General features: G+C 49.1%; 1 protein-coding gene across 1 annotated transcript; it reads left to right on the top strand.

Moving 5' to 3' along the window:
• Positions 1-10874: 10874 nt before the first annotated feature.
• KLHL35 (kelch like family member 35) lies at positions 10875-17693 on the top strand. The gene is made up of 6 exons (XM_008495182.2): positions 10875-11764; positions 12906-13090; positions 14121-14239; positions 14692-14880; positions 15554-15742; positions 17505-17693. The coding sequence occupies exons 1-6, from the start codon at positions 10875-10877 to the stop codon at positions 17691-17693; spliced, it is 1761 nt and encodes a 586-aa protein (XP_008493404.1).
• The last annotated feature ends 998 nt before the right edge of the window (positions 17694-18691 follow it).

The raw sequence follows: 18691 nt of genomic DNA, 5'->3' as shown, positions 1-18691 counted from the left end.
ACCCTAGACCACAGGTTAAAATAAAAAAAAATAAAAAAACAAAAAAAGAAAACAAAAAAAAACCCTAACAGACACTCAGCAACCAAATAGATTGAATTTAATCCCCTCTGTGAAACAGCTCACAGCCAGCCCAAGGGCGGTCTCAGCTTCTCTGACCTTCAAGGTTTTTCTGGAGAGGAGCCTGTTTCTGGGTCACTTTGTTGTTCACACAGAGCTGGTTCCCAAGGGAGCTGAAGCCAGCTGGAAGGAGCTCTGAATGAGTCTTGGCTCTTGGCCTTCTGCTGTTGGGTTCCTCGCTTCCTCGCTGAATCCGGGTCCTTGGAAATTTTTCACAACGTGCAACCTTGAGAGATCCCATTGAGTCTGAGCTTCCTTTGAAGCTTGGTGGGCACTGTCTTGAAAGCAATGGGACCAGAAAAATTGTTCACCATGAAGGGAATGGGAGCTGAGGCTTTGGGGGTCACCCAAGCTGAGCTGTAAAGCCCATAGGTGGCTGGGACCCTCTCATAGAGGGGTCTCATAGAGGAGACCCCTTTCTTGTAGAGGAGAAAGGGGTCTTGGGGGACAGTGATGTGCATCATGTTCAACACAAAAAGCAGGTTTGATAAAGGCTTGAGAGCAGCTCTGATAACACCATCTGTGGGGTCTGTTCTTCTTGTGGCAGCACTGAGCTGCTCAATCTTTGGTTTTTTTCATGCTGCAGTCCAGTAGCGTTTTGAAACCAAATAAAAGTCTTGGTGCGGGAGAACTGGGGGCAAAAAACTTATCTGTGCAAAAGGAAAATACCCCTAGTGAGAAAAAAAAAAAAGAAAAAAAGAATTGTGGTGCTTTAATTAGCATCTCCTTAAGAAGAACAAGTTGAGACTTCAGTTCCTTTGAATGAATTCCTCCCATGAATGTAAAGAGAAGATCCTGGTCCGTGCTCTCTCTTACCTACCCCATGGTACTCTCTCAAGTCTGTGAAGTTTGGTTTGGTTTGGTTTGGTTCTTTTCTACAGAACTGCAAGATTTTTGGTGGGTTTGAAGGCTTTTTGAGAACAAAGTTGCTTCACCCTTTCATGTGGTGCTGTATTGAAACATTCCTGGTGGATTGTCATTGCCAAGTGAGAGATGCTGCTAAATCTCAGCATCTGCTGATAATCACCTGCATGTTGTGCTTTTACCCTTGGAGATGACTTTACTGACTGGTCAAATACTTAAAATCTTGGAAGTGTTTAAAAGCAATCCAACAACGAGTTGTTTTCACAGTTGACTTTATTCTTTCCTGATTTTTTTTTATGATGAGACCCAAACTTTATGAGTAATGCACCAACTGTTGCCATTACTGTCCTGAGTATTTGCTACCTTTTTTTTTTTTTTAAAAAAAAGGATGATACGTTTTTTGATGAAAATAGAGCTAGACCAAAATAAACTCTGCAATGCTCTGTGAAATAAACTATTAGTATTCCCCTGCCAGTCTGTGATGTTGTCGTGTGTTCTTGGGACTACTTGAAAAATGGTGATGCCTTGAATCTTCTCCCTGTGGTTCTGCTTTTTTTTCTTGCTGCATGAGGGAGCTAAAGGTCTGACCAGAGGGAATTTTGGAAATCTTTCTTCTTGAGATCAGTGAAATTGTGTTGCATCTTGTCTTGCTGACACCAAGTTGAGTGGTGGGATTGACACGCCTGAGGGATGGGATGGAATTCAGAGGGACCTGGACAAGCTCAAGAAATGGGCTCATTTGGGCCTCCTGAGGTTCAACAAGGATAAGTGCAGGGTCCTGCACATGGGTGAGGGCAATTCTGGGTATGAAGAGAGGCTGTGGGATGAAGGGATTGAGAGTAACCCTGCAGCCAATGGCTCAGGGGGGTTGTTGGTTGGTGAGAAGCTCAGAGTGAGCTGGCAAGGTGCCTTGTTAGCCCAAAAAGCCAACCACATCCTGGGCTGTAGCTCCAGCAATGTTGAGGGAGGGGATTCTTCACCTCTGCTTTGGTGAGACCCCCCTCTGCAGTGCTGGGTCCAGTTCTGGGGTCCCCAACACCAGGACATGAAGGTGTTGGAGTGAGTTCAGAGGAGGTCATGGAGATGCTCAGAGGGTTGGAGCAGATCTGGAGCCAGGGGGGGAGAGTTGGGGGTGTTCAGCCTGGAGAAGAGAAGGATCCAGGGAGCCCTTGGATCATCTTCCAGTGCCTGAAGGGCTCCAGGAAAGCTGGGGAGGGACTTTGGACAAGGGCCTGGAGGGATGGGACAAGAGGTAATGGTTTTAAATGGGAAAAGGGGAGACTGAGATGAGATCCTTGGAAGGATGAGGTGAGCCTCTGGAACAATCCTTAAAGGGGATATAAGAAAGATGGGGATACACTTTTTACCAGGGCCTGGTAAAAAGGCCACTTTTGTACCAGTTTTATAAACTAAAAGAGGGGAGATTCAGATTAGATATAAGGGAGAAATTTTTTACACCCTGGGGGTGCTGAGCCCCTGTCCCAGGTTGCCCAAGGAAGCTGTGGCTGCCCCATCCCTGGCAGTGTCTCAGCCCAGGTTGGATGGGGCTTGGAGCAACCTGGGCTGTGGGAGGGGTCCCTGCCCATGGCAGAAGGGTTGGAACTGGACGAGCTTGAAGGTCCCTTCCAACCCAACCCATTCCATGATTTTATGGTTCTCAGGTTTTTACAAGACAGTAGCTGAAGAGCAATTAGTTGGAGAGGAGGCAACTGTGCAGACTTGAGCCTTGAACAGTAAATGTAGAATAATTTCTCAGTGTTTGTGGCCACATGGGGACAATGTTGCACCCATGGAGCTGATCAGGCAGCAGTTTTTCTACCAAGCAAGGGGGAAGCAATTTATTCTTAATGCACATCATGCAATTCATTTTCCTAGGGTGTTGTGAAGGCCCAAAACCATAAGGAGGTTTAAAGAGGAATAAATGGCTCATCCATCCTTCAGCACTCATTAAACATCAGAATCCAGATGCAAAATCCAGCTTGGGAAGTCCCTGAGCATTTATTACCTAAATGTTGGCATTAAGGCAAAGGCTTCCTTGGTACCTTTTTTTAATTTTGTTTTTCATTCTCTATTTATTTCTCTATTTTAATTGTTTGGATGTTTTTAATTCTTTACCTTACCTAATTCCAGCTCCAGCCAGAGGGTGCTTTGGGTGAGAAGGGGACCTCATCTGGGTCAGCCTGGGGTTATTCTTTGTTAAGCAGCTGTTTTCTCCAGCTCTTGAATGGCTGCATTTCACTGATAGTTAAAAGGGATTAAATTAAATACAACCCTATCTCACGAGTTGGTGATGGGCAGTCAGTGCCATGTCATGGATTTGACTGGCTCCAGAAATTCCCTTTGAGTGTTAAATATAAACTTGCCCAAGGGAAAGGGAGAGAGCTCCTGATATCTACAACACTGAATAATTCCTAACTGGGGGCTCTGGTTGCTGTACCCCAGGGAAAGATATTGCAAAGTTGAAAGGGGAGAAATGAGAGTCCTGTAGGCTGTGGCTGCTATTCAAATAAAAGAGCTGAGGATTGATTGCTGGCTTGAAGCCCAACTGGCTTTGGGCAGCCAACATTGTGCTATTTAACTCTTTTTCTTCCTCTCTAAACCCTCCTTTATTTAGAAGAGCTTAGCTGGGATAATTCTCATAGTATTTGGGAATCTTTCCAGCCTCTTAATTTTGCTGTAGAGTTGGAGTCCTGGGAGTCTGGGAGGTGATGCTGATGTGGCCATGCCATAGGGCTCCACAATCATCTGCTCTAAGATATTTGGGGTCTTTTAGGGCTCTAAAGCCCTGAAGAAGATGCAGTGGCTACAAGCTTGCAAAGTTCAAATTGAGCTTGAAAAGTCTTGAACAGCAGCACAGGGGGATGAGGCTGAGGGCTGCTTCCTCTCCTCTTGGGCTCTTGGTGCAAGTTCTCTCTCTTTGGCTGAAGCTCTGGACCAGGTTTCAAGCTGAAGGTGAGGACTGACCATATGTGAAATGGGAAACCAGATTTTTTTCCTCTTAATCCTCTTGAGTTTTCTCCCTCTCTTCCTTCTGGATCATGTTTCTGTTCCAATTACTTCTCTGCCCTTCCTCATCTACTTGGTTCTCCTGCTTTTAGTCTCTTTTTCTGGATGCTGTGACTGTTCTGCACTGCAGATAAGTGGCTGGGGGTGCAAAGAGGGGGTCTTGACTCTCCAGGGCAAGGTGGAGCTGTGGATGGTGGTGCCAGGAGCACACAGAGATGTGTCCTGGATAGGATGCATTCCCTTCTCTTGGGTATCTGATGAGGATGTAAAGACCAAAGCTCTGGAGCCAGGCTGAGAGAGTTGGGATTGTTCAGCCTGGAGGAGGCTCTGGGGAGACCTTAGAGCATCTTCCAGTGCCTGAAGGGGGCTAAAAAAAAGCTGAGTTAGAACTTTTGACAAGGGCCTGGAGGGATGGGATGAGGGGGAAGGGTTTCCAGCTGCAAGAGGGGAGATGGAGAGGAGATGGGAGGGAGAAATTGTTTGGGGTGAGGGTGATGAGCCCCTGTCCCAGGTTGCCCAAGGAAGCTGTGGCTGCCCCATCCCTGGCAGTGTCTCAGCCCAGGTTGGATGGGGCTTGGAGCAACCTGGGCTGTGGGAGGGGTCCCTGCACATCCAGGGGTTGGAACGGAAGGAGCTGGAAGGTCCCTTCCAACCCAAACCATTCTATGGTTCCATGATGCTCAAATCCTGGTGACCTCTAGATGTCTCATCATAGCTCCCATGACCTGATTTGTCCAAAACTCTCTCCTGCATTTCCTGTTTCCTTTTACTCTTTATCCTCCTTACTGTCTCTTCAGCTTGGCTCCATCCCTTATCCTGCTATTTATTTCTCCTCCTAACATACCTTGTCTGCTGCTCCTTTAGGAATCGCTGGTCCCACAAAGCTTTCCTCCACAGATGCCTGGAGTTCTTGCTCCTATATACTTGTATTTACCCTTTTTAATCATGTTTATATATATATATATATATATTTTAACTGCTAATGGCTTCTGTGGGCTGTGTGGAAGGGACTGAGTATTTTTAACGTGAAGAAAGGATTTTACACTGGATTGGGACTTTAAGATCACTTCTTCTGCTGTCTGCATCTATCTTGAGAAAACACCCAGGGCACTGGGAGCAAATGGGAGGTTGGGCTCCTGCCTGAAGTAGCTTTTCACTGGTGCTGCAGAGCAGAAAACCCTTTTGATCACCCCCACATCCTCTTCCAGCTCTCTGGGGTATTTCATGTCCTCAGTTTCAGGCAAAAAAGTCCACAGATGGAGATTGTGGAACAGCCTTGGCCCAGTGACAGCAGCTTTGGGGCACGGTGGCATCACATGGGGAGATCCAAGCTGTAGGGATACAGTCTGGCTCCAGAGGTCTACTTGGTAGGTGACTTGGCATGGACACAGTGACAGCTGCCAACTGCAAAACCTTCTCATTATGGTCATTTTTTGTGTTTACAGCTCTTAGTAGCTGGTCCCTGCCCCATCAGGGCTGCTTGAAGCTGAGGTTTGGTTTTGAACAGTTTGGTAGCCCCAAGCTTCCTATCTGCTCAGAGATGACAAGTTTGCAACCTCACTGAAGTCTTCCCAGCATTCTGGAGACCTTTTTTTTGCTCTGCCCGACCAGGGCAGGATCAGTTCTGTGCTGCCATTTGTCCTGATGACCCAGTCCTGGTCATCTCTGGCTCCACCCCACTTGTACCCCTGCTCAGTGCAGCTTGGCAGTGCCAATGCCAAGAAGGTGGCCAAGAAGGCCAAGGGCATCCTGGCTTGGATCAGGACCAGTGTGGCCAACAGGGAAGGGATTCAGCTCTGGTGAGGCCACAGCTTGAGTCCTGTGTCCAGTTCTGGGCCCCTCAGTTCAGGAAGGAGATTGAGGTGCTGGAGCAGGTCCAGAGCAGAGCAAGGAGGTTGGGAAGGGATCCAGCACAAATCCTGTGAGGAGAGGCTGAGGGAGCTGGGGGTGTTGAGGCTGGAGAAGAGGAGGCTCAGGGGAGACCTTATCACTCTCTCCAACTCCCGGAAAGGAGGTTGGAGCCAGGGGGGGGTTGGTCTCTTTTCCCAGGCAACTCTCAGCAAGACAAGAGGCCATGGTCTCAAGTTGTGCCAGGGGAGGTTTAGGTTGGAGATTGGAAAGAATTTCTTTGTGGAGAGGGTGATCAGGCATTGGAATGGGCTGCCCAGGGAAGGGGTGGATTCTCCGTGTCTGGAGCTATTTCCAAAGAGCCTGGATGTGGCACTGAGTGCCATGGGCTGGGAACCACGGGGGGAGTGGATCAAGGGTTGGATTTGATGATCCCGGAGCTCCTTTCCAACCCAAATGATTCTGGGATATCAGGGCAAACCATAAGCACTGAAACACCCAGAGGATGGGTTTTATTTTAAAATCCCCAGATTTTTGCAAACCATTCTGCTTTAGCTTGGTCCCCATTGTGGGTTTCAGCAGACACCATGTTCCAGCCCATACCAGTCCTGCTGGATGCAAGACCAGAGTCTGGTGGTGGTCAGGTTTGGGGATGTGCCCTTGGCCCAGGAGCTGCATGGATGAGTAAAGCAGAAGGTGAAATGAGGGGAATCACCAGGATTTAGTGGCTGTGCACACTCCAGTGGCAGATCACAAGATCACAGAATGGTTGGAGCTGGAAGGGACCAATGTGGAAATGGGACTGAATGTGGCACTGAGTGCCATGGGCTGGGAACCACGGGGGGAATGGATCAAGGATTGGACTTGATGGTCCCAGAGCTCCTTTCCAACCCAAATGATTCTGGGATTCTGTAACTCTACCAAGGTGGAAGGTCCTAAGAACAAATCCCCAAGCTCAGTGCACAGGCTGGGAAACCACAGTCCCTTCCAGCTTGCCAGTGATTCAGATGGAAATGTTGGGAGCAAGAAGGATACCAGCTCATGCCCCTGCATCCCAGTGATGGGATGGGGAGCAGGAAGGACCCAGCCTGCAGGCCCAGCAGAAAGGTGATGACCACATGGTTGTTATTAATATTTCTCTTCTTTCTAGTGTGAAATAACACAAGGTGTTCAAACCTATGCTGGACAAAGGCTGAATGCAACAAACTGGGGGGGTCTGATGACTTTCAGCATCCAGGTTCCTTCATGGAGCTTCCCCAGGCCTCCTTTGCTCCTTGCTATGAGCATTTAAAAAAAATCAGCCAACAACCAGGATTGAGTTGGAGAGGAGGGTGCAGAAAAAGCCACATGGGACAAACCTCCCCTTCTGTCCTCATCATCCCCATGGACCTAATTACCTAATTATCACACGTTAATGAGAAGCACTGCAGCCCCTCCCTGACCCAGCCCCTTTCTGCATCTTTTCTACTCCCAGAGCTGTATTTGATTTCTCAGATTTACTCTGCTTTCCAATGAGACAGAGCCTCCAGCAAATGAATCATTCCACCTGGACCTCAATTTGCTCACCAGATGGCTCAGCCCTGGTGTGATCTATTTTTTTGCCCTCTGAGCTGCCCTGGGTTTTCCCTGGCTCCTCCCTGGCTGGCTGTTATTGACAGCTGCATGGCTAATGCTCTGTAGCTCTCTGGCATGTCAGTCAGGAGAAACAAAAGCAGGCAGTGAGGATAAAGGAGATGCTTTAGTGTTTTCCCAAGCCTTGGAAGTGCTGAGCTTGCTGCGTGGAAGGGATCTGTATGGGCAGAGCCACGCTGTGGATGGAAGCTCTTCCCAGAGGGAAGTTGAGTCTTGGCTAGGACCCACTTGGAGAAGACAACCTGTGGGGCAGGTAACGTTGGACTTCTTGCTTGGGGAGGCTTGAGAAAAATAATTAGAAAAAAAAATACACCAAATTAAATGCAGGAATTGCTGCCATGTCGTACCTGGATGGAGAGGGTGACCTGGAGGGGAGTGTGGATGGGTGAGGGCAAACACGCTGGCATCATTTTTCTTATGGGTAGACAGGAGGGCTTTGAGGTGGAAAAAGGCATGTGGATTAACTGGGGAGGGAAAGGGGGGGTTGTTTGTTTGTAAAGAGGTCATCCCGAGCTGTTTCTCCCCTGCACCGAGCTGTGTCTGAGCCTGATGGCTCTGGGATGTGTGGGGCTGGGGGAGAGAAGCAAAGGGATGGATGTGTTTGTCCTTCTGGGTTGGACCCACATGTGCCAGCAAAATGTGGAGTCTGCTGTGCTCTTTGCAAAGGTGTCTGTCTCTCTGACCTGGTTTTCTTATAGTTTCAAACTACTTTGGGTGTATTTTCTGCTTTATGAAGTGTTTGGAGGGATTGGAAGGGGTTGAGGGAGGGGAAAAAAGAGGGAGAGGAAAAAGATGTGGAGAAAAGAAGCTGTGGCTGCCCCCCCTTCCCCCATCCTTGGAAGTGCCTCAGCCCAGGTTGGATGGGGCTTGGAGCTTGGGAAGTGTCCCTGCCCATGGCAGGGGGGTTGGAACTGGATGATTTTAGTGATGGTACCAGGAAGGTTGGAACTCGATGATCTCTGAGGTCCCTTCCAACCCATTCTCTGATTCCCTAAATCACTTTGAGCCTTCTAATAGCAATTCTCTTCTGTGCACCACTCTGAGCACCCAGCAGTGATGTTTGGGGTGTTCAGAGCCTTCACCCACTCCTGAAGGATCTCTTAGATTTAAAGTTAGGGCTTGTGATGCTGCCTGACTCCCTGGAGGTGTCTGCACATCCCCTCTGGCACAGGCAGAAGTGTTTGCCCATTCCTGGGGAATTCTGAAGGCACAAAGGAGACAGTGAGATTTTCTTGGGGTTGGTGGGAGAGGATTCTCAGGACTAGGTTTGGTTGTCCTACACGTGGTTACCTGGGTGGAGGCTCAGCCAGGAGGTGTCCTCTGGAGCATGGGAGAATCTGAGCACCTTCTGGAGGCTGTGGTCAGAGGTGCTGGCTATCCAGGAGATGCAGGTGTAAGAAAAAAAAAATAACTTGAGTTAAAAGAGGGATTCTGACCCATGAGAAATTCACACTGATCATCCTCAAGGGATGTGCTGCCTGCAGGGAGTGTGTGGACACTACAAAGCTGCTGATGTCTGATAACTTGGTACCTCAGTGGGGATTTGTGTTCCAGAGCCTGATTTGGGGGGCCCTCAAGATCCTGAGCATCCCCCAATAAGGGCTCTTTGCCATTAGAGAGCCTCAGAAAAGCATCAGAATGATCATTGTCCCCCTTTTATTTACCACCCAACTGGGGAGAGCACTCGGAACTCCCTCCTTTCTTTTCCCCCCAGCATCTGGGGCTGGGACACACCAAGGGGCCAGGGCAGTTTTTCCAGGGGAAAAGTGGAAGAAATGGGGCAGAGCCAACATGGCAGTGTGTTGAGGATGGTTTAGGGTCTGGGTTCTTCAATTCACTCACCACTGTGAGAGAATCATAGAATCATAGAATTGGCTGGGTTGGAAGGGACCTCAGAGATCATCAAGTCCAACCCTTGATCCACTCCCCCCGTGGTTCCCAGCCCATGGCACTCAGTGCCACATCCAGGCTCTTTTGAAATAGCTCCAGACACGGAGAATCCACCCCTTCCCTGGGCAGCCCATTCCAATGCCTGATCACCCTCTCCAGAAAGAAATTCTTTCCAATCTCCAACCTAAACCTCCCCTGGCACAACTGCAGACCATGGCCTCTTGTCTTGCTGAGAGTTGCCTGGGAAAAGAGACCAACCCCCCCCTGGCTCCAACCTCCTTTCAGGGAGTTGGAGAGAGTGATAAGGTCTCCCCTGAGCCTCCTCTTCTCCAGCCTCAACACCCCCAGCTCCCTCAGCCTCTCCTCACAGCATCTCTGCTGCATCCCTTCACCAGCCCACTTGCCTCCTTTGGACCTGCTCCAGCACCTCAAGCTCCTTCCTGAGGGGCTGAGGGGCCCAGAACTGGACACAGGACTCAAGCTGTGGCCTCACCAGAGCTGAGTACAGGGGCAGAATCCCTTCCCTGGACCTGCTGGCCACGCTCTTCCTGAGCCAGGCCAGGATGCCATTGACCTTCTTGGCCACCTGGGCACACTGCTGGCTCCTGTTCAGCTTCCTGTCAATAATCCTCACTTCTTTCCACTGCCACGAAGCTCCTCTGCTTTTCAGACACCCCCCTCTGGATTCAGAGACCCTTCTCCCTGGGGATTATCCCTTATGAAGAATCTATCTGCCTGCCCCCCAAATTTGAGCAAGGGTCACCCTTTTGGATGTGCAGCTCTCTGCACCCTCCAGGCTGAGCACAGGATGGGTGCCAGGGATGGGTTGTGCTGCTCCCACTGAACCACAGGAGAGATGGAAGGAGAGAAATCTGAAATGATTTTCTTAATGAGTGATGAAGTCTCTTAAGGAAAGGCTTGAAATCATCTGGAGAAGAAACCTGGTTCAGGAAGATGTGTCAGACACCTTGTAGATGTCATGTAGACAAGACATGCCGTCTGCTTTTGGACCAGTGATGTCCTATTAATCTGAAATAGATCTCAGGATCAGTCTCCCATCTTCACCTCTGGGTTTTTGCCTGGAATAAGACACCTGAGGAAAGATGGTGGATGGAAAAGGTCAAAATTACCACATTGCTCCCAGCAATGGGCTGTACCATGGGGCAGGATGAGGAAAGAAGTTACTGAGAAGTATGAGAAATCAGAAAGAAAGGAAAGGGTGTCAAGGTTAGGCATAGGTTGGGCAAGGCAACTGCCTTAGAAGAAACATCTCCTAAAAGTAAAAGTTGATCTCCTGGGGTGGGGTTGGATTGGAAATATCCATCCGTGTGCTGGGGTTTGGAGGAAACTCTGGCTCCTGAGGATGAGCATGTGTGGGGATGAAGGGGTGAGTGAGTGAGTGTATTTTGGCCAGAATCTGCACTTCCTGGTGGCATCAAGAATCAGAAATCATGATGGTGTTGGACACTGTGGTCAGCTATTTCCCCAGGGTGCTGTTCTTTTGTCTCCTTCCCAGGATGGATCGAATGCTGAAAGAAGAATCAAATTTCAGGACAAGCAGCCTGGAAAATGCAACGAGGGAGCCGAGCAAAGAAAAGCTGCACATGAAGCTCTGCAGTGGGTCCTGCCACGCTGAGCAGATCCTCCAGACATTGAATTCCTACAGGCAGAGTGGCATCTTCACAGATGTGGTGCTCTCAATTGATGGCCAAGAGTTCCCCTGTCACCGTGCCACTTTGTCAGCCAACAGCACTTATTTCCGGGCCATGTTTGGTGGCAGTCTCAAGGAAGGTCACCAGGACATCATTAATATCCAGAAGATTCCTGCTTCCACCATGTCTCTCCTCCTGGATTATATGTATGGGGGGAACATCATCATTCAGGAGGACAACGTTGAAAGCATCTTGGAGCTGTCTGACCTGCTGCAGATCTCCAAGCTCAGAGATGCTTGTGTCACCTTCCTCGAGGGCCAGCTCCACCCCTGTAATTGTTTGGGCATCATGAAGTTTGCTGATTCCTTCTCAATCCCATCCCTGACGGAGAAGAGCAAGAGGTTCATGTTGGAATGTTTTGTGGAGGTGTCATCCCACGAAGAGTTCCTGGAGATGGGTGTGAAGGAACTGGTTGAGTATCTCTCTGATGAGCAGCTGGTCGTCCCCAAGGAAGAAGTGGTCTTTGAAGCAGTCATGCGTTGGGTAAGACATGACATCCCTGCCAGGAAAGGAGCCTTGAAGGACCTCCTGGAGCACGTCCGTCTGCCCCTCCTTGACCCCACCTATTTCCTGGAGAAGGTGGAAATGGATGGACTCATCCAGGACTCAAAGGAATGCATTCCCCTGCTCCACGAGGCCCGCAAGTTCTACATCCTTGGCAATGAGGTCAGCTCCTTGAGATCAAGGCCCAGAAGGTAAAAAAAAACTTCTTCCTTAGACCCAAGTTGCTGGATCTTCAAGTGATAGGATGAGGGGTGGTGGCTTGAAACTGGAAGAGGGGAAATTTAGTTGAGACAGAAGGAAGAAATTCTTCACCATGAGGGTGGTGAGACCCTGGAACAGGTAGCCCAGAGAAGCTGTGAGTTCCCCATCCCTGAAAGTGAAAGCAGCCCTGAGCTGCTCAATCACAGAATCATGGTGACCTCACAGCTGAAAAGGGCTAAAATTCACTGAAGAGAAATCCCACCCCCCCAGCATCCACATTTTACCTCCCTTCTTTTACAGCTTTGCTCTTAAGGGAGTTGTCTCAGGCTGCACAAAGTTTAGACCAAGTCTTTGAAGTCCTCCTTCCCCCTCTTTCTTCTTCTCCCCTCCAGCAGAGAAATTCCTCCCTTGCCACCAACCAGCTGGCAGGATTTTCCTTCCCTTGCTGTCGCATCTGCTCTCAACTCTTAGGGCTGGAGAGAGAGAGAGTGAGATTTCCTGGAAACACATCTCTCTCCAGGCAGAGAACTTGTTGCAGGCAGGATGCCAGGAATGGCTTTCCACACTTTTGGCTGTGCCTTGAGGATAAGGTTTGATGGTGCTGGAAGGGGGAAGGTGAGTGGCAGGAGACAATCTTGTCAAGGACTTTTAAAGGGCATTCTGATTTTCTTTCCCTCATGGAATTTGGACCATTTCCTGCCTAAAATGGGAAGTGCCTTTGGTTTGACCCTGTATACAGGGAAATATATAGATTTCCATCAACACCTGATGGAAAGGTGTAGGGTATGAAGTTATTTTCCCCCCCAAATCACAGAATGGTTGGGGTTGGAAGGGACCTCTGGAGCCCATCTAGCCCACCTCCCCTGATGTAGAGGTTCACCTAGAGCAGGTTGCACAGGATGGTGTCCAGGTGTTTTTTTGATGTTTCTAGAGAAGGAGACTCCACCACCTCTCTGGGAACTCTGTCCAGTGCTCTGTCACACTCAACATAAAGAAATTTTTCCAGGATGCAATGAGAGGACCCTTGGTCTGTCTGCTGGATTGTGCTGCCACTGTCTCAGGTTGACCAAGGAGAGACGATGGAAAGGAGGAGCCTGGCCTGGAGACTTATCCATGTCTTTCTTGGTTTAGGTTCATGGAGCTGGCAGAAGTTATCATCATCATTGGGGGCTGTGATAAGAAAGGCCTCCTGAAGTTGCCCTTCACAGACCTCTACCACCCCAAGAGCAGGCAGTGGACAGCCCTCTCCAGTCTGCCTGGCTACACCAAGTCAGAGTTTGCTGCCTGCACGTTGAAGAATGATGTGTACATATCAGGTGAGATCATGGAATCAGGAAGGTTGGAAAAAAACCTCCGAGGTCATTGTGTCCACCTGGCAACCCAGCATCATCACCATGTCAGCTAAACCATGACCTGAGGTGTCACACCCATGCGTGGTTTTGAACACCTCCAGGGATGCCCACACCCTAGGCAGCCTGTGCTAGGGCCTGACCACTCTTTCAGTAAAAAGTTTTTCCTAATATCCAATCTGAAGCTCCCCTGGTGCCCCCTGAGTCCACTTCCTATCATGAGGGAAAAGATAGCAACCCCCAGCTCCCTCCAACTTCCTCTGAGAAAGTTGTAGAGAGGAAAATCTCCCCTCAACTTCCTCTTCTTCTGACCAAACAAGCTCAATTCCCTCATTTGCTCTCCTAAGACTTGTGCTCCAGGCCCTTCACAGATACCCTGGACCAGATGGTCCCTTCCTGGTTGAGCATGATGTCTGGAAACCTCCTCCTTAGATCTGTTGACTAGGACTATGTCCACATGCATCCCAGCTTTGGAGCAAAGCTGCTTCTTGGTGAAGTTTTATTTGTGCTGGTTTTAAAAAAAAAATAAAAAGAAAAAATAAAAAAAAAATCCACCTTTGAAGAGGAGAACAACAGTGTTAAAAACCATCCCCCTCCTGTTGGGCAGCTGTCAAAAATGCTCAGGTGTGGAATGAGCTGGTTTTGGTATCAGACCAAGTCCTGCTTAGAAATATCTGCACTAACCCTCCAAAGTTCAAAAAATAATGATTCAAATAACAATTACCAGTTCTTTGGATGCCATTTCAATCTCCTGCCTATCACTCATTTAAAATATAATGCCCATCAGATGACTTCTCCACAGGGATGGAGCAGTGTAGCAGATGCCTTGAAGTCCAGAAGGTTTCTCCCTTGGGAAGCTGAGCTTAGGTGACCATAACCTAACCATATTCTAACCTTAGCTGGTCCACTGCATGGAGGAACTCTGCAATCCTGTGGTGTCAGGAGGTGGTGGGGCTGTCCTTGGGTCTCACCAGCCCTTTATCACCTTGTTTTTTAGGAGGACACATCAGCAGCCATGATGTTTGGGTGCTCAGCTCCCAGCTGAACGTCTGGATCAAGGTTGCTTGTCTGCAGAAAGGCAGATGGAGGCACAAAATGGCAACACTTCAGGGCAAGGTAAGTAGCTGACCAAATTTTGGAAGAAGCCACGTGGTCCTCCACTTCTCCAGGTGCCCACTACCGAGTCTGTGCAGCTGCCTCATTTCGAGAGAGTTTTGATGGGACAACAACCAGGACATAACCAAGGTGTGAATGTTTTGGCTGGGTGTGTTTTGTCCCCTGAAGCAGCCCCAGAGGAAGCTGTAGCAATAAGATCCACTCTGGGATGATGCAAGACTCCAGCAGATAGTTGGGTTGAATCTTTGGGTGGAATCTGTGGACCATGGGGGGTGTTTCAGAGAATCAAAGGATGGTTTGAGTTGGAAGGAACCTTTGAAGCTCATCTAGTCCAACCCCAAGGTCTTACTTGATGTCTTGCTGGCCAAATCCTTACCTCCCCCATGACAATGTGAATCCATGAGGTGAGTCCAGGAGTTTCTAACCATCTTCTTTTGCTCCTTTTGTGGCAGATCTATGCTGTGGGAGGCTTTGATGGCTTTTACCGCCTCTCCAGCGTGGAGTGTTACGACACCTTCTCCAATACTTGGTCAACTCTGGCCCCTCTACCCCAAGCTGTGAGCTCAGCAGCTGTGGTCTCCTGCCTGAACAAGCTCTATGTGATGGGTGGGGCTGTGGATGACACCTCCAACACTGATAAGGTACTGGTGGGGCACCGAGAATGGACAGGGACCTAAAAAAAAGAAAATGTTGTCCAAGGAAGGAACATGAAGGGAAATGTGGTTTCCCTTAAGGGTGCAAGATGAACAAAGACTTCCTGAGGGTGAGAAGTCACACATTTAAAAGTCATACATTTTAAAAGAAAGCCAATGAGGCTTCGGGACCAGGGAGAGAAGGTGTCAGTATGTTGGCATTATGTCAGGAGTTGGCAGTATAACAGGGATGGTTTCAGTAGAGCATGTTCTGCTCTGGAGCCTGCTCAGTCCTGAGGCCCCACAGGAGCAAATCTCCAAGACAGTGGAAATTTCCTTTAGCTGAGGAGCAGCAGTAGTAACTGCCTGGAGACCTCTGCAAGCCAGACATGATGCTTCTGGATCTCCTGAACTGCAGGAAGAGCCATCACTGCTTCTCAGTTCCATCTCTGGACACTTAACCATGCACTGTCTGGGCCAAGGACACCCACCCTGGTTTGTCTGGAGGACTTGAATCCAAGAGGGAATGCTAGAACCCTCATCCCTTTGCTGGATCCATTTGGATGTTGGAGTTCCTATCCACGTTTCTGTCCCTTTGTGCTTTTATTTCCAGTGAGCAGAAGCTTCATCCAGACAAGGAGATGATAAATTCATGTTCTCATCCTTGTGTTTCTCCTCCCAGGTCCAGTGTTACGATCCAGAGGAGAACAAGTGGACACTCCTATCTCCTACCCCTTTTTACCAGAGGTGCATCAGTGCTGTCTGCTTGGACAACATCATTTATGTTGTAGGTGGCCTCCTCAGTAAAATCTTCAGCTATGATCCAAGGAAAGACAGCTGGGGAGAAGTGGCCACCCTTCCTGGACCTCTGGTAAGGAAAAAATTTAGGAAAGAAGTTCAGAGCCTCCTCTCTTTCTCTAGAATAGGAGACATCTGTTCTTTGCTGAGGTTGGAGGCAAAGAAAATAAATTATGGGGTTACTCCAAGCACATGAACATGACCTCTGCAGAACAACACCAACATCTATAGTCCCCCCATCAGTGTCCATGCTGCTTGGAGGACAACAATCATAGCAACCCCAAGTTTTCTTCAGGCTGGGTCCACACTTAGGAATTAATGCTGGAGTTGTGGAGCTGTAGAGTGAAACCCCCTGGTGTCAAGGATCTGTTCTCCACACTGTGTGCTTCAGGGTAAGGGTGAGAGTGGCTCTGGACTGGTTTGTAGACTGGACACAGACTGGTGGTGGTTGTTTATCTTGGTTTGGTGCCAGCAGGGATTTGATGACATGCTGCTGTGTCACCTGGGGTACAGAGGAGTGATGGGACACAACTCCTGATCTGCATGGCAATGCCTGTGACAGTGATGCCTTCTCAGTGACCTCCACAGGGAGGTTCTGGCTGGTACCCTGGGCTCTTGGTGTACTTCTGCATCTGTGCTGAGGCTGGGGGACTGCTAGGGACAGCAAGAGTCCCATCATAGGCTGGAAGCATTTCAAGTGCCTAAATTCTCACTGAAATTGTAAGATGACAATGCCCCAAAAGCCAGACATCACTTAGCACATCTCATTTCCTTGCCTTTTGCTGGGCAGGGGAGAATTGGGTCCATTGTAATGGCTCAAACTCCTCTCAGCTTTGTTGCAGGATCATAGAATTTTCAGGGTTGGGAACTTTAAGATCATCCAGGTCCAACCCCCCTGCCATGGGCAGGGACACCTCCCACCAGATCAGGTTGCTCAGAGACCCATCCAACCTGGCCTTAAAAACTTCCAGGGATGGATGGGACTTCCACCACCTCTCTGGACAACCTGTGCCAGGCTCTCACCACCCTCATGGTGAAGAACTTCTTCCTAACTTTCAATCTCTATCTCCCCTCCTCCAGTTTGAATCCATTCCCCCATGTCCTGACATCCCTCCCTGACATCCTCACAAGTCCCTCCCCAGCTTTCCTGTAGCCCCCTTCAGATACTGGAAGGCTGCAATAAGGTCTCCTCAGAGCCTTCTTGTTGCCTAACCACAAAATCCCAGACTGGTTTGGGTTGGAAGGGACCTTCCAGCTCCTCCAGTTCCAACCCCTGGATGGGCAGGGACCCCTCCCACAGCCCAGGTTGCTCCAAGCCCCATCCAACCTGGGCTGAGACACTGCCAGGGATGGGGCAGCCACAGCTTCCTTGGGCAACCTGGGACAGGGGCTCAGCACCCTCACACCAAACAATTTCTTCCTAATACCCAATCTAAATCTCTCCTCTTTCAGTTTGAAACCATTCACCTCATCCCACCACTCCATGCCCTTGTCAAAAGTTCTAACTCAGCTTTTTTTTAGCCCCCTTCAGGCACTGGAAGATGCTCTAATGTCTCCTCAGAGCCTCCTCCAGGCTGAACAACCCCAACTCTCTCAGGCAGGGATGGGGCAGCCAGACATTCTTTGAGCACCCAGGGGTTCACTATCCTCACAGCGATGAATTTTTTTCCTAATATTCCATCTCAATCTTTCCTCTTCCAGTTTAAAACCAACCCACCCATCCTCCCACCCCACACCCTTGCAGAAGCTCCCTCTCCATCTTCCCTGTAGTCCCCCATCGGGAACTGGGTGGATGCTTTACTCCTCAGCTTTTAGTCTTTCTTTCTGCTCCCCAGGAAAGCTGTGGTCTGACGGTGTGTGGAGGGAAGATTTACATCCTGGGGGGCCGAGATGAGAATGGGGAAGGCACAGACAAAGCCTTCACTTTTGACCCTGGGATGGGGAAGTTGGAGCAGCAGCCGCCGCTGCAGCGCTGCACCAGCTACCACGGCTGTGTCACCATCCTGCAACGCATGAACAGATGACCACGGGGCTCCAGCTGCCTCCACCTCCCGCCCACGGCCTCCCCACGCGACAGTGGCCACCCAGGACGTGGATGGACATCTTGCCTTGGCGTTGGGAAGGGCAGTAAAAGCCCTGGAAGAAGTTTGTGCTGCTGTGACAGCCCCTCAGCAGCCTGTTGGTGACAGTGGCTTTGATGCTGATCTAAGGGAGAGGATGAAAGGGTGCTGGGCTGTGGGAGACTGCATCCCAGACTTTGCCACAGAAGGATTCCAGTATCCTTGCAGCCCCTGGAAATACTAAATTGGACCTTAGATTTTTTTTTTATTATTTTTTTCTGTTTTTTTCTGACTGCAGGTTGCCGTTTTCTGTCATGTTGGCAACAGAGGTTTGCCCTCCTGCAAGGAGATACTTGCTGCTTTCTGTTGCCTGAGACTATGGCAGGAACCATTAGTTACAAGACCCAATTCTTTAGCTAAATATTGTGCAGTTAGCCCTCTAGAATCTTGTGTCAAACTGTGGTGGTGACCTAGAAGGCCATTAATGCCCATTCCTAAGATCAAGACTTCAAAACTGATATCCCAAGAAAATTTATTCCCTTAATCCCCCAAAGCCTGCTTGAAATATGAGGCTCTATTTCCCTAAAGCACCAAGTGCTGCTTCTTTTCATCCATGTTCTGTGGTTGCACTGCTATCTCAGTGTCATTTAGAGGAAAAGTCAGCTCTGGACAATTCTTCCTTCTTTGGAGAGCAGAGGAGGGATTTCATAGCTGTGGAGATGGAGTTCTCAAGGCCATGGTTTAGTGGTGGACTTGGCAATGCTGGGTTAATGGTTGGACTTAATGATCTCAAAAGTCTTCTCCAGCCCAAACAATTCTGGTTTTAATATTAACCTTCAAGAATTAAGCATGAAGACCTGAAGCATGGTAGCCACAGAATGACATCTGGCTTTTTCTGGCTCTGGAATAGTGATATTAAAATAAACTTTATGTTTAACAGATTTGATACAGATTTCCTGGGA

Source organism: Calypte anna, chromosome 1, assembly GCF_003957555.1.
Source record: "Calypte anna isolate BGI_N300 chromosome 1, bCalAnn1_v1.p, whole genome shotgun sequence".
In the NCBI taxonomy this organism is placed as follows: domain Eukaryota; kingdom Metazoa; phylum Chordata; class Aves; order Apodiformes; family Trochilidae; genus Calypte; species Calypte anna.
Note: the sequence above shows the minus strand (reverse complement) of the source record. Positions and strands in the feature narration are given on the sequence as shown.